Source organism: Typopeltis vanoorti, chromosome 2 (assembly GCF_054136105.1).
Source record: "Typopeltis vanoorti isolate ZY-2024b chromosome 2, IOZ_Tvanoo_1.0, whole genome shotgun sequence".
Lineage (NCBI taxonomy): Eukaryota > Metazoa > Arthropoda > Arachnida > Uropygi > Thelyphonidae > Typopeltis > Typopeltis vanoorti.
In genome coordinates, this window is record NC_143550.1 from 7,201,107 (window position 1) to 7,218,225 (window position 17,119).

The window sequence follows — 17,119 nt, forward strand, 5'->3', positions numbered from 1 at the left end:
TCACAAATCCATCTAACCATTGAATACTGTTCTTGCATTTGGAGTGCTCTTAAGAGCTGTCTAAAACTCCTAGATTCAGAGTACAGAATAGGTCAGTTAGGTTGATTAATGATCTCTCTTTCAGCAGTTTCTTTTATTCTCTTTATACACATATTCAGTTTCTGTAACTTGCATTTTCTGCAGATATTTCCATTATGCTGCTCATCAGAATTGGAATCTGTATTTCCTTTAAAGATGCTGAATAATCACTGCACATACAGGCTGGTTTTGTTTAATGTGGTAAGCTTAGTGCATGATTCACATGGCTTTATTATTAGTGTGAGACAAATAAATAACACATCTGCTTCCAATGGTTGATGGAGCACACTAAGGCAGGCAGCAGGCAAGTGATTGTTTATTGTCTACCCGATGCGTGTTAAGCTCAGTGTACAATTCAAATCTTTTTTCAGCTATCACACAAAAAAGATTGCATTAACTAGAAATGTACATCACACAAAGGAAAAAGTGGTAGGATTTTTTCAAATCACAGTAACTGAAAAACACATTAATGGAACTTGCGTTATAAGAGGCCTGGCTGTAGTCACATATAGCACTTCTTAACAGTTCAGTTTAACTCACAGGACAAATCATTTATTTTTATTGTTAGTTTTGGGTAGATATGGTTGTTGCGTTGATAACCATATCTACCCAAACTTCACCACTATCGAAGGTATTCAGTAGTGTTGGTACACTATTGAAGAATGCCTTTGCAAAATTGTGGGGGAAATTATGAAGGAAAGATATATACTGCCTTTCCTTCATCGATATATAAAATATATTAGCGAGAATAAAGGTTTAAGAATATCAGTGAAATGAATATGTTTTGAAAAAGTCATTTTTGATGTTAGATATGCAAAGATGATGTATTTATTTTTGCATTGTCATGGAGTCTTTAAAACACAACAGAGGCTCTCAAATAATTTGCTTATTCAAGGAACTCATTGTAATCAAAAGAACTATTGTGGGGAAAACCATCTTAGACAACACAGTTTCGCATAAACTCACTCCTTAAAAATTCCTTAAATTCACTCACTGACCACGCTCTCACTCACTCTCTCAGGCATGAGTTCCATGATCTAACCACCCTTCATGCAAAAATGCCACTTCTCACCCCTCTTACTCACCACTTCTTTTTGTCTTACAGGAATGGTTCTTTGTCCTTGTTCCATTTTCTTGTTCTGCCATATGAAAGGTCACCCAGTATCAATCCTGTAACTAGCTCTTGACAATTTAAATGTCTCAATCATATCATCTCTTCATCTTCTATCCACTATTCTTTGCCATTTGCATGCCCTCAGTTTATCCTCATAATTAACATTGTGAAGTCCTGATATAAGGGAATATTATCCCTTTCAAATCTTGACCATATCTGAGCATAATAATCTACATCATCCCAACATCCTTTGCCTCCTCTTCTTTCTGTAGTTCCACCGAAGTACGTTAGTTGCCATCACTGAATCCAAAATCTTATAACCTTACAATTAGTTGCATTAAATGGCATCCCCATTTGTTCATCTGCCTGTCTAGCCTCTATTGTTCTGAAGGGCTACAATATCAGTATTATTACTAGTAACCTCTGACAGCTTCACTGCATTTGTAAACAACTGAATATCTCCTGCAATTCTTTCAAGTCTCTTAATCTCTCCCTTTACACTTCACAATTCATTTTTCATACTTTCCACCTCTTCTCTCCATATTACCCCTTCCCCCAAAGCAAACCACTTTCAGTTGATATTCATCTACACAATTCACACTATCCTCCAAATCTGCCAAATTCCCACCCATTACCTAATGTAATATCCATCTTCGCATTATAGTTATCTTCTTCCTTACCTTTGATCATGTTACTTTTCTCTCTCTCTCTCTCTCTCTTAAATACCTTAAAGCATCTGGAGTTATTTAAAAAATAACTCCAAAGAGTAAGAGCTAAGATCAAATTTCATATATAACTAAGAATTAAAAAGCCAGACTTTAACCCTTTTCTGTGAACACATTAGTTCTTGTTTAATATATTTAATTACATGAAATAGTTTGTTATAGTGCAAAGTTTGCTATGGTGAATTTAGGGGGAAAAAAATTGATCTTTCTCACTCCATTCCCATGAAAGATAGGAAATAGTGGAAATTAGAAGAAAGGAAATTGTCGGAAATTGACAACAGCATACAAAGGATCGACAGGAACCAGATATACAGAACTAGAAGAGTATGAAATATAAAAATGAAAAATGAAGAATTAATGTTTAAATTTTGAAATGTTCATTTGCTTAATATACAGTCTTTAACATTAAATTCAAAAATAACTGAAAAATTCACCATTAAACTGTATAATTGGTTTCCAATTACAAGAGAGAAAGAGAGGGGCCATAATGATGAATATCCTGCATTAATCAGTTTAAGGCCTTAAGAAGGGAAAGGTGATGGCTCAGCTAGTGTGAACAAGTCAGCATCCAATTTGACAGAGACCCAGTAATGGAGAGCTAGCATAAATTGATACTGTTCTCTTGGAAATGTAAATTTTTAAAAAAATATGGGACAACATTAGCTATTTGTTTAATTTGAAGTTGTATGGGTAATAGCTCAGTTTAAGTTTGAAAGATTTCTTATCCATAAGGTAAAAAAACTATTCTGATTTAGAATTTTTGATTTTTCTTCAGCTAAATTTTCCTTAAGAAAATTTAGAGTTTTCTTAAGCACCATGTTTAGAATACATGGTGCTTAAGGTTTAAAGCTGTATAACTGAGAGGAGACCTCCACATAGCCTTTAAAGGAATGCATAGAACTGACCATGGCTTCTGACCTAATGTCCATTCCTCACCTTCTCATGGTGCACCCTGTTAGGTATCTACCTGGTAACTCAATGAATAAGGATGGGCTGGCAATTTAGGATTTAGCTGACCAAATTGTATTCTTATTGGGTTAAACCAAAATAAAAACTGGTGGTACAACATGACAGAATTTTATGCTGGCTGGGACGTTGCCCGGATAAAAACAAGCCCCCCCCCCCCTTGTTGTTTTGCGAGGCAAACAGCGAAAAGTCAGCTACTGGAACAAATCCTAACCCCCCCCCCCCAACTCAGCATCACCAGAGTTCAAGATTTAGTACTATCAACATAAGAAGCCCAAATAGCAAAGAAATGGAGCTAGCTGAAGAAATGTATAAGTACCAGATTGACATAATAGGGATGACTGAAACAAAAAAGACAAAAACAGGTGAGATCTTTCTGAGCAATAAATAGAAAAAACTTATATTCAGACAATGACAATCAAGGAAAAGGAGGAGTAGCCATAGTATTCAACACTAAATATGAGGCTAATTTTGAATGGCAGGCCATATCAAGTAGAGTGATGTGGGCAGATATCAGAATGGGGAACTAGACAGTGAGACTTATTTGTGCCTATGGTCCCACAGAAGTTTCTACTAACATAGAAGTGGAGGAATTTTTTGAGGCTTTAGAGAAAGCAACTGACACAATGAAAAGTTGGCTATTGTTAGGTATCCAAATAGCAGAGTAGGAAATAATTGTCAGACATATAAAAATATTTTGGGAAAATTTGGAGAAAAGAGCAAGGCTAATAATAATGGTGAATACCTGTTGGATTTCTGCTCAGGACATGAACTGGTTATTACTAACACCATGTTCCAACATAAAAATGTGCACAAATTCACATGGAGAGAAGAGGCAAGGAATAAGAAAAGTCTCATTGACTATGTTATTGTTGATAGTGATGTTTTCTCTCTGGTGCAGGACACTACAGTGTACAGAGGATTTGAAATTGGAAGTGATTACTATTTAGTCTTGAGAAGGATAAAATTGAATTTTATATTGAAAAGAAGAACATGTAAGAAAGTTTTAAAGCAAATAAAAGTTGAACAGCTCTCAGATATGAACTGTAGATAGAATACACAAACATTATTCAAGAAAAAATGAAAGAGCTTAAGAACAGGAACCAAACCTTGGAGATTCAGTGGCAAGCCCTGAAGAAAACATTCAGCCAGAGAGGCAAGTGGCAAGGTGGTCTGCAGTAATAGATAAATCAGATTGCCCTGGTGGACACAGGAAGTTAAAGAGGCAGTGGAAGAAAAGAAGAAAGCATATAAAAAGTTCCTGGTAAATAAGTCAGCTTGTGCTCTTAGAATATAGAGACAAATGTAAAAAAGCTGAACACTGTGTAACACTAGCTAAACAAAAGGCATGGGAAGACTTTGGTAAGAAAATAGAAAATAAATATCCAGAAGTGGCAAGATATTCTGGAGGTTATTGAAGAAGCTCAGAAATGGAGGAAAGAGTACTGTAAAGGGAATTAGGGATGATAAAGGTGATTTGAAAACTGGAGAAAAAGATATGCTTGAAGTATGGAGTAATTACTTTGAACAATTGCAAAATGAAATTAGCAGTGATCTTTTAGAGTTCTACTCTTCGATGATAAACATATTGACTATGTTTATAGTAAAATAAAAGAAGCAAATAAAAGAAAATTATGATATAGAGATAGAATGGAATATTTTAAAAACAGAACATATAAAGGCAGCATGTGCAATTGTGAAAACTACAGAGGAATAAGTCTTCTAAATACTGGTTATAAGTTACATGCACAAATATTAACTTCAAATTTTTATTTGCAAAGAATAAATTGAAAACTAGAGCAAATAAAAGAAAATGATGGTATAGAGATAGAATGAAATATTTAAAAAAATATATTAATAAATGCAGCAGCAGAATGTCTTGGAACAAAAAGTAAATGAAAGAGAACAAGAAACTGGCATGAAGATATTGAAGCAATAAACAAAGACAAGAAAGAGGCATTTAAACAATGGATAAACACAAAATTACTAGCAGCAAAAAATAATTATAAATACAAAAGAGCAACACCAAAGAAATCATGCTGGAAATAAATGAATAGAGAAACATGGAATAACTTCGTAGCAAAATTGGAAAAAGATCTTACAGTGAGGAGACCAAATACATACAAAATTCTAAGGAATATGAATAATGGTAAAAAGGAAAGGTGAAACTGAAACTTGAAATAATCAAAGAGAAAACCTGGCTGGACTTCTTCCAAAACTAATGGCAAAATAGTAATGAAGTTAAAACTGGCATAATGCTAATTAATAACTATACAGTGGAAGAAATAATATTATAAGAAATCCAACAAGCAATACAGCAAAGCAAAACAGGAGAATCCCTTGGAGAAGATGAAATAAATATATAACTCATAAAATATGCAGGCATCCTATTCATCAATTAACTTTTAAAATTATTTACAATATCTGGCAGCAAGGAAAAATCCCAGAAGGTTGGAATAAGGCAATTATCATCTGACCATATAAAAGCAGTAAGGGCAGTTGTGAAAACTGCAGAGGAATAAGTCTTCTAAATATTTCAAGGGATGAACTCTGGTTCTCCCCCTATCTCCCACTATTTTATGTGTAGAACTTCTCCAGCATTAATCCTATAACAACCCCTTACCAACGTGTAGGAAGTTATATGCATGAATATTAACTTCAAAACTTAAATCATATGTAGAAGATAAACTTTACAAAGTTTATCTGGCTTCTGGCTTCTAAAAAAAAGGAAGATTGTGCATTGACCCAGCTTCTACATTAAAAATATTAATGGATAAAAATTATAAATTCAACATAGAAACACACAGCATTTGTAAACTTCCAGAAAGTCTTTGGCAGAGTCTTAAAGAACAAACTGTGGACCATACTCGAGAATCTAAACATTCCAAATCAGATACTTGCTGCAGTAACTAACATGTATCAAGACAACCAAATAATAAGAATCAATGAAAAAGTTACAGAATGGAAAATCAATAAACAGAGGGGTTCATCAAGGATGTCTGATGTCACCACTCTTACTTAATATCTATATAGATGAAATGGAAGAAAAAAATAAAACCAGCATTTAAACTGGATCTTGGACTGGATTTAATACCCTTTTGTTTGCAGATGACCAGATAATAATTATTATTATTAAGAGAGACCTCAGGGAGTCAAAGAGTCATCGAGGGAGGTCACATATTACACACACCAGCTGTCATACTTATTCTTGAATTCATTCACACTACTTGCACTCACAACATCCAGTGGCAATCCATTCCAATCATGCACGACCCTTTGAGAGAAAAATCTAGCCCTCACCCTTTCTCAGTGGCCTTCATTCTCAGCTTACAAGGATGTCCTCTTGTCCTTTTCCCCATAATTGGACAATTCCATCAATTGAAATCCTGTATGACCCTTTCAGCAGTCTGTAAGTCTCAATCATATCACTCCTCTTTCTCCTGTTTGCTAGTGTCTGCAGTCTACAAATTCTCAATCTGTCTTCACAATCAGTATTCCACAATCCTGATATCATTTTTAACACTCTCCTTTGTACTCTCTCCAATATATCAGAATCACAATGGAAACCAGGAGGCCAGACCTGCATACAGTAGTCCAAGTGAGGTCTTATCAAGGCCTTGTAAAGAGGCAATACAACATCCTTCTCTTTACATATGAACGTTCATTTCAGCATTGCAATTATCTTTTGAGTTGTATTTGCAATCTTTGCCACATGGACCCTGAACTTCGACTTCCTATCTACTAACACTCCAAGATCCCTAGCCGCATCAGTTTCTTCTAGCATAATCCCACCAATATAATACGACATTGGATATCTAATCATGCCAAAGTGAATGACTTTACATTTACTGACATTGAGCTGACACTCATTTTCCCCTTCCCATAATTCCAGCCTATTCAAATCATTCTTGAAAGTACTGCATATCAGCAAATAGCTGTATGTCGCTTGTCAAATCCTTCCCAATATCTTTAATGTACAGATTGAATAACAGACCAAGCTCTGATCCTTGTGGTACACCACTTGTTACCTTAAATCTTGCAGACTCGCATCCCCTGTGTATCACTTTTTGATATCTGTCAGTCAGCCATCCTCTTATCCATGCTAATATTCTATAACCCAAACCCATTTTCTCCAATTTATGCAACAGCCTACCAGGTTGTGTTCTGACAAAAGCCTTAGCAAAATCTAAAAGTATCGTGGTGTATGCATTCCCCTTTTCTTGTTCAATGGTAACATTGTTATAGAATGTGTGCAAGTTGCTAAAACATGACCTTCCCTTAGTAAACCCATGTTGCTCATTGCAAAGTAGAGATTCACTGTCAATCCATTTCTGAATGCGAGCCCTAACCTGTTTTTCCAAAATCTTCACCACCACTCCTGGGATACTAATGGGTCGATAGTTGGATACATCAGTCTCTTTGTACTACCCTTGTGCAATGGAATTACCATACATTTCTTCCATTCCAGAATCTTCCCTGTTCTGAGAGTCACATTAAACAGCCTGGTCAAAGGAATAGCCAGTTCAGCTGAACACTCTTTTAGCACATGCGCTGATATCCCATCAGTCGGTATTGCTGAATTCTTATTCAATTTGTGCAGCAGCTGTAATACCTCATCCTCATGCACCTGTGTTTCTTGCCGCTTATAACGTTCATTACAGACATCATTCTTATGCAAATGGTATTCCTTCCACATTGTCCTTTTCTTACGAATCTCTTGCTTAATAAGATTACATATCTATTTGACTCCTACTCTATTTATTCTTTGAACTCTCGGGACACATTTTGATATCGCATCATTTAAATATTGTTTAAATGCTTCCCATGCACTGTCGATATTCTTTCCATCCATCAACTGATCCCATTCCACTGAACTCAGTATACTCATAGATGAACTCCAAAGATCAGTATACCCCTTAAACATAATTGCTAAACTTTGGATGCAAATATCAACAGACAAAAATCATGGATTTTAAAAGACCATCTCTAGTCTGAAGTAAATTCATGATTGTAAATAAAATTCTAGAACAAATTAACTGCTTCAATACCCTGGATGTGCTGTATCATATTCAAAAGAAGCTGACATTGATTTTAAAATTTCACACTTACTAAAGACAACAAGAATGAACAGTAACATTTTCAAACCTAACCAACTTCAAAAGCATACAAGAATAAGAGTTTATAAAGTTTTGGGAAGACCTTCTCTACTGTACAGAAGCGAATAAAAAAAAAAACGCAGAAGAAAAAAGAATAGAAACTGGAGAAATGAAATTCTTGCAAAGGACGGCAGACTATACTCTCTGGGACAAAAAGAAAGAAGCACAGAAATACATAAAGAACTAAAAATAGACTGTTTTGGATAAAGTATATGAATACCAAAAGCAGCGGACTGAACATATTGAAGAATGGGCAGTTCAGGACTATTAAAAAAAAATATTCCGATGCCACCCAGTTGGAGGATATAGAAGTTGACCAAGGAAAAGATGGAATGAGACTGGCACAGGCCCCTGGGCCTAAATCCTTGAAAGGATGATGATAATGCAGTTCTTAAATTTTAATCTGTGAAAGTAATGCTTGAAAGCAAAGGTAAAATCTCTCAGCCCTTATTTAGTATCCTTCACAGTTGACTAAGTCAACAAATAATTGTCGGCATGAGGGGAACCCTTGCCTCATCCTAGCTAATTAACTGGGCTCATTATGGACATATTCTGTTTTGTAAATTTTAGTCCTTATTTCATGCATTCTTTTTTCCTCTTAGGTTTTGCTATTTGAAAGACTGTGGATGTGTACTTTCAGAAAGAGCTTTGAAAGAAGTGAAATCTGAAGTGTGCCACAAAGTATGTATTGTAGAATGTATATAACTTTTTGTAATAATATTTGATGAATTGATATTTAATAATTGATGAATTATAACATATAGCAATATGATACTCTACAAAAGTACTGAGATTACCTCATGCATACACTTCATCTGATGAGAAATGTTCTACTACACTAAAAGAAAGCCTCTTTTCATGACTCCCACTCCTGCAACTTTTAAAGTTTCAAACGGCAAACCTTGTTATCATCTTAGTTATAAAATAGCAGTTTATTATGCTTTTTTCCTTGTACTGATGCATTTCTCATCAGATGAAGCATAAGAATGAGGCAGTCCCACCATATGGTATAATTTTAACAATTATCAAGTACATAGGTTCCAGCCATTCTGGAGCCACTAATAATAGAATTTCTCATTAGAGAAATAGAGCTACATAAGGTTCTACAAAGAAAGATATGGAGGAGGTTTTTGAGGAATTAGAGAAGGCAGCCAACACAAAGAAAAAAGCAACAAGTGGTCCTTGTTGGAGATCTTAACAGCAGAGTAGGAATAAATAACAAACACAAGAAATGTTTTAGGAAAATTTGAAATAAAGAGCAAAATGAATAATAATAAGTATGTACTGTATTTCAGTTTGGAACATGGACTAGTTCTTATTAACATCATGTTCCAGCAAGCCTTAAAATAATGAACACCTTACCTTCTTCAAACATAAAGATGTCTGCAGTTACACCTGGGAAGCAAGAGACACAAGAAGCATTATTGATTACATAAACAGCAATATGAAAATGTCAAAAATGATAATAGATACAAGAGTATACAGAAGATCTGAACTAGAATTAGATCATTACCTCGTAATTTTGAAAAATAAAATGGGAACTAAGATGGAAAACAACAAAAAAGTATAAATAAAATAGTAATTTTGAATCCTTCAAAGTTAGCCTCCTAGACGACAATAGCATTAAAGATTTCTACCAAAAGAAGAATTATACGATAAATATAAAAGAAAATCAGAATATAGAAGAAGAATGGTCAAACCTAAAAATCATAATAACAAAGTCTGCTAATGAAAGTTTAGTAACAAAGAAAATGCCTTAGGGACTGGGTAACTGACCAGGGCTTTTGACCTAATGTCCAATCCTCACCTTCTTGTGGTGCACCCTGTTAGGTATCTACTTGGATACTGAACGAACGAGGATGGGCTGGCAATTTGGGATTTAGCCGACGAAATTGTATTCTTATTGGTTAAACCAAAATAAAAAATGATGGTATGACATGACAAAATTTCATGCCAGCTGGTCGTCGCCCGGTTAAACAAGGCCCCCGTTGTTTCTGCTAGGGAACCAGGGCGAACAGCGAAAAGTCAGCTACTGGAACAAATCTGAAAACAAACCCCAACTCAACATCACCACAGTTAAAGATCGGTACGGTACTATCAACATAAGAAGCCTGAATGGCAAAGAAATGAAGCTAGCTGAGAAATTAGGTAAGTACCAGATCGACATAATAGGGGTGGCTGAAACAAAAAAGACAAAAACTGGTGAGATCTTTCTGAGCAATAAATACGAAATGTTATATTCAGGCAATGACAGTCAAGGAAAAGAATGAGCAGCCATAGTATTCAACACAAAATACGAGGCTAATCTTCTTGAAGGGGGTGCTTAAGGGTCAAAGCTGTATAACTGAGAGGAGACCTCCACATAGCCTTTACAGGAATGCGTAGAACCGACCAGGGCTTCTGACCTAATGTCCAATCCTCACCTTCTCGTGGTGCACCCTGTTGGGTATCTACTTTGATACTGAACGAACGAGGATGGGCTGGCAATTTGGGATTTAGCCGACCAAATTGTATTCTTATTGGTTAAACCAAAATAAAAAATGATGGTACAACATGACAAAATTTCATGCCGGCTGGGGCGTCGCCCGGTTAAACAAGGCCCCCGTTGTTTTCGCCAGGGAACCAGGGCGAACAGCGAAAAGTCAGCTACTGGAACAAATCTGAAAACAAACCCCAACTCAACATCACCAGAGTTAAAGATCGGTACTATCAACGTAAGAAGCCTGAATGGCAAAGAAATGGAGCTAGCTGAGGAATTAGATAAGTACCAGATCGACATAATAGGGGTGACTGAAACAAAAAAGATCAAAACTGGTGAGATCTTTCTGAGCAATAAATACAAAATGTTATATTCAGGCAATGACAACCAAGGAAAAGAAGGAGTAGCCATAGTATTCAACACAAAATACGAGGCTAATCTTCTTGAATGGCAGTCAGTCTCAAGTAGAGTAATGTGGGCAAATATGAGAATGGGGAACTGGACAATGAGACTTATTTGTGCCTATGGTCCCACAGAAGGTTCTACTAAGGTAGAAGTGGAGGAATTTTTTGAGGCTTTAGAAAAAGCAACTGACACAATGAAAAATGAAAAGTTGGTCCTTGTTGGGGATCTAAATAGTAGAGTAGGAAATGATTGTGAGACATACAAAAATGTTTTGGGAAAATTTGGAGAAAAGAGCAAAGCTAATAATAATGGCAAATATCTGTTGGATTTCTGCTCAGGACATGGACTGGTTATTACTAACACCATGTTCCAACATAAAAATGTGCACAAATTCACATGGAGAGAAGAGGCTAGGAATAAGAAAAGTCTCATTGACTATGTTATTGTTGATAGTGATGTTTTCTCCCTGGTGCAGGACACCAGAGTGTACAGAGGATTTGAAATTGGAAGTGATCACTATTTAGTCTTGAGCAGGATTAAACTGAATTTCATATTGAAAAGAATAACATGTAAGAAAGTTTTAAAGCGAATAAAAGTTGAGCAGCTCTCAGATGTGAACTGTAGACTAAAATACAGAAATATTATTGAAAAGAAAATGAAAGAGTTTGAGAACAGGAATCAAACCTTGGAGATTCAGTGACAAACTCTGAAGGAAACATTGATTGATTCTGCCAGAGAGGCATGTGGTGAGGTTGTGTGCAAGGATAAAAAAATTAGAACTCCCTGGTGGACACAGGAAGTTAAAGAGGTAGTGAAGGAAAAGAAGAAAGCATATCAAAAGTTCCTGGCAAATAAGTCAGCTTTTACTCTTACAGAATACAGAGACAAATGTAAGAAAGCTAAACAGTGTGTAAAACTAGCTAAACAAAAGTCATGGGAGGACTTTGGCAAGAATATAGAAAATAAATATCAAGAAGGTGGCAAAATATTCTGGAGGTTGTTGAAGAAGCTTAGGAATGGAGGAAAGAGTGCTGTAAAAGGAATTAGAGATGATAAAGGTGAAATGAAAACAGGAGAAAAAGATATCCTTGAAGTATGGAGTAATTACTTTGAAAAACTGCTAAATGAAACAAGCAGTGATGACAGCACAGTGATAAAAAACACTGACCAGGCATGCAGTCAGGAATACATATCCATACTTGAAGTAGAAAAAGCCATCAAAGGCTTGAAATGTGGAAAGGCAGCAGGAGTAGATGATATTCGACCAGAAATGCTGAAGTATGGTGGTATAAGAGTCTTACAGTGGCTGCACTGCATAATTCAGAAAGGCTGGACAGAGGGACGAATTCCCGATGATTGGAGTAGAGCTCTCATAGTACCTATATATAAAAAGGGAAATAAAACTGAATGTGAGAATTACAGAGGTATTTCCCTACTGAGTGTTCCTGGCAAGATCTATGCAAGTATACTTGAGAAACGGTTGAGAAGAATTGTGGAAGAAAAGCTTGGTGAAGAACAAGCTGGATTCAGGCCAAATAGAGGCTGTCAGGATCAGATCTTCACTTTACGACAAATAGTCGAGAAAGCATGGGAATATAACAAAGATCTGTATTTAAGTTTTGTTGATTTGGAAAAGGCATATGACAAGGTGCCAAGAGAGAAGCTATTCAATACGCTGCAGTTATATGGTGTCAATGGGGCATTATATCAAGCAATACTTAGTCTTTATTTGAGTTGTGAGTCAGCAGTTAGAATTGAAGGAAGTACAGGAAGATGGTTTAATGTTAAATCTGGTGTGAGACAAGGATGCACATTATCCCCTCTGTTATTCATTATCTATATGGATCACATTATGAAGGAATGTGGTATTAAACCTGATATCAAAATTGGAGATGTTAATGTCAGCTCTTTGCTTTATGCGGATGATGTTATACTTCTAAATAAATCCGCTACAAGTCTGCAAGATTCTCTGACTAAATTGAATAGCTGTTGTAATAGATATGGTATGAAGGTCAGCAATAAAAAGACAAAGACAATGAAAATAGGCAGAATCATTGAAAATGTCAACTGTGTTGTGAATGGAGAACCTGTGGAACAAGTAAAACATTTCAGCTACTTAGGCACAATTTTTACTGAAGATGGTAAACTAAATATAGAAATAGACAACAGAATCAGCAAAGCTGGTATGGTGGGAAGTCAATTCAATAAATTCATATGGAATAAGAAAGAAATTAGTCGGAACACTAAATTAGCTGTATACAAGACTGTGTTCAAACCAATTTTAACTTATGGATCTGAGAGCTGGGTCAGAAGTAAAACACTTGACCAAAGACTAGAGACCGCAGATATGAGAGTCCTGAGAAAGATTAGAGGCGTGAACAGATGGCATCAATGGCAATATCATATTAAAAATGAGGATATTAGGAAAGAACTTGACATTGTCAGCATCCAGGAATGCGTTAGCAGAGCTAATCTCAGATGGTATGGTCACTTAAATAGAATGGGAGAGGAAAGATTAGCAAAACAAGTGTTCTCTGCCAGGTTGGCAGCAAAACGACCCAGAGGAAGACCAAGATATAGGTGGATTGATACGGTACAAAGTGCCTTAGACAATAGAAATATAAGATCTGATAATGTTGGAGTTTTGACAAGTAACAGACTGATTTGGAGGAAAATTGTAGATAGGAAGTTAGTAATGATGTAAATTTTTCATGTAGTGCTGTCATATCCTGTACACCCCTTGAGGGTACATGGCAGGAATTTGATGATGATGATCTTCTTGAATAGCAGTCAGTCTCAAGTAGAGTAATGTGGGCAAATATGAAAATGGGGAACTGGACAATGAGACTTATTTGTGCTATGGTCCCACAGAAGGTTCTCCTAAGGTAGAAGTGGAGGAATTTTTTGAGGCTTTAGAGAAAGCAACTGACACAATGAAAAATGAAAAGTTGGTCCTTGTTGGAGATCTAAATAGCAGACAGGAAATGATTGTTAGACATACAAAAATATTTTGGGAAAATTTGGAGAAAAGAGCAAAGCTATTAGTAATGGCAAATACTTGTTGGATTTCTGTTCAGGACATGGACTGGTTATTACTAACACCATGTTCCAACATAAAAATGTGCACAAATTCACATGGAGAGAAGAGGCAAGGAATAAGAAAAGTCTCAATGACTATGTTATTGTTGATAGTGATGTTTTCTCTCCCTGGTGCAGAAGACTACAGTATACAGAGGATTTGAAATTGGAAGTGATGACTATTTAGTCTTGAGCAGGATAAAATTGAATTTCATATTGAAAAGAATAACATGTAAGAAACTTTTATAGTGAATAAAAGTTGAGCAGCTCTCAGATGTGAACTGTAGACTAAAATACACAAAGATTATTGAAGAAAAATATGAAAGAGTTTGAGAACAGGAATCAAACCTTGGAGATTCAATGGCAAACTCTGAAGAAAACATTGATTGATTCTGCCAGAGAGGCATGTGGTGAGGTTGTCTGCAAGGATAGAAAAATCAGAACTCCCTGTTGGACACAGGAAGTTAAGAAGGCAGTGAAGGAAAAGAAGAAAGCATATAAAAAGTTCCTGGCAAATAAGTCAGCTTGTTCTCTTAGAGAAAACAGAGACAAATGTAAGAAAGCTAAACACTGTGTAAAACTAGCTAAACAAAAGTCATGGGAAGACTTTGATAAGAACATTGAAAATAAATATCAAGAAGGTGGCAAAATATTCTGGAGGTTGTTGAAGAAGCTCAGAAATGGAGGAAAGAGTGCTCTAAAAGGAATTAGAGATGATAAAAGTGATATGAAAACTGGAGAAAAAGATATCCTTGAAGTATGTAGTAATTACTTTGAAAAATTGCTAAATGAAACTAGAAGTGATGACAGCACAGTGATAAAAAAAACACTCACCAGGCATGCAATCAGGAATACATATCCATACTTGAAGTCGAAAAAGCCATCAAAAGTCTGAAATGTGGAAAGGTAGCTAGAGTAGATGATATTAGGCCAGAAATGCTCAAGTATGGAGGTATAAAAGTCTTACAGTGGCTACACTGCATAGTTCAGAGAGCCTGGACAGGAGGAGGAATTCCAGATGACTGGAGTAGAGCTCTCATAGACCCGTATATAAAAGGGGAAATAAAACTGATTGTGAGAATTAGAGGTATTTCTCTACTGAGTGTTCCTGGTAAGATATACTCGAGAAACATTTGAGAGGTCTCAGGATCAGATATTCACTTTACGACAAATAGTTGAGAATTTATGGGAAAACAAAGAACTGTTTTTAAGTTTTGTAGATCTGGAAAAGCATATGACAAGGTGCCAAGAGAGAAGCTATTCAAAATGCTGCAGTTGTATGGTGTCAGTGGATCATTATATCAAGCAATACTTAGTCATTGTTTGAGTTGTAAGTCAGCAGTTAGAATTGAAGGAAGTACAAGGAGATGGTTTAATGTTAAATCTGGTGTCAGAAAAGGATGTACATTATCACCTCTGCTATTCATTATCTATATGAATTACATTATGAAGGAAAGTGGTATTAAACCTGATATTAAAATTCATCATCATCAAATTCCTGCCATGTACCCTCAAGGGGTGTACAGGATATCATAGTACTACATGAAAAAATATTACATCATTACAAACTTCCTATCTACAATTTTCCTCCAAATCACACTGTTACTTGTCAAGACTCCAACATTATCAGATCTTATATTTCTATTGTCTAAGGCACTTTGTACCATATCAATCCACCTATATCTTGGTCTTCCTCTGGGTCGTTTTGCTTACAACCTGGCAGAGAACACTTGTTTTGCTAATCTTTCTTCGCCCATTCTGTTTAAGTGACTATACCATCTGAGATTAGCTCTGCTAACGCATTCCTGGATGTTGAAAATGTCAAGTTCTTTCCTAATATCCTCATTTTTAATATGATATTGCCATTGATGCCATCTGTTCACTCCTATAATCTTTCTCAGGACTCTCATATCTGCCATCTCTAGTCTTTGGTCAAGTGTTTTACTTCTGACCCAGTTCTCAGATCCATAAGTTAAAACTGGTTTGAACACTGTCTTGTATACAGCTAATTTAGTGTTCCGAATAATTTCTCTCTTATTCCATATGAATTTATTCAATTCACTTCCTACCATACCAGCTTTGCTGATTCTGTTGTCTATTTCTATATTTAATTTACCATCTTCAGTAAAAATCGTGCCTAAGTAGCTGAAATGTTTCACTTGTTCCACAGGTTCTCCATTCACAACACAGTTGAGATTTTCAATGATTCTGCCTATTTTCATTGTCTTTGTCTTTTTATTGCTGACCTTCATACCATATCTATTACAACAGCTATTCAGTTTAGTCGGAGAATCTTGCAGACTTGTAGCAGATTTATTTAGAAGTATAACATCATCCGCATAAAGCAAAGAGTCGACATTAACATCTCAAATTTTGATATCATGTTTAATACCACTTTCCTTCATAATGTGATCCATATAGATAATGAATAACAGAGAGGATAATATACATCCTTGTCTCACACCAGATTTAACGTTAAACCATCTTCCTGTACTTCCTTCAATTCTAACTGCTGATTTACAACTCAAATAAAGACTAAATATTGCTTGATATAATGCCCCATTGACACCATATAACTGCAGCGTATTGAATAGCTTGGCACCTTGTCGTATGCCTTTTCCAAATCGACAAAACTTAAATACAGATCTCTGTTATATTCCCATGCCTTCTCAACTATTTGTCGTAAAGTGAAGATCTGATCCTGACAGCCTCTATTTGGCCTGAATCCAGCTTGTTCTTCACCAAGCTTTTCTTCCACAATTCTTCTCAACCGTTTCTCAAGTATACTTGCGTAGATCTTGCCAGGAACACTCAGTAGGGAAATACCTCTGTAATTCTCGCATTCAGTTTTATTTCCCTTTTTATATATGGGTACTATGAGAGCTCTACTCCAATCATCGGGAATTCGTCCCTCTGTCCAGCCTTTCTGAATTATGCAGTGCAGCCACTGTAAGACCCTTATACCACCATACTTCAGCATTTCTGGTCGAATATCATCTGCTGCTGCTGCTGCATTTCCACATTTCAAGCCTTTGATGGCTTTTTCTACTTCGAGTATGGATATGTATTCCTGACTGTATGCCTGTTGAGTGTTTTTTACCACTGTGCTATCACTGCT

At 35.9% G+C, this 17,119-nt stretch overlaps 1 protein-coding gene across 1 annotated transcript in view; it reads left to right on the top strand.

Moving 5' to 3' along the window:
* Positions 1-17,119, top strand: part of LOC150108801 (replication termination factor 2) — a 117,888-nt gene that overhangs the window by 67,027 nt on the left and 33,742 nt on the right. The window contains exon 5 of the mRNA XM_090403315.1: positions 8,642-8,720. Within this exon, the coding sequence (XP_090259441.1) occupies positions 8,642-8,720 (79 nt within the window). The remainder of the gene's footprint in view (positions 1-8,641; positions 8,721-17,119) is intronic.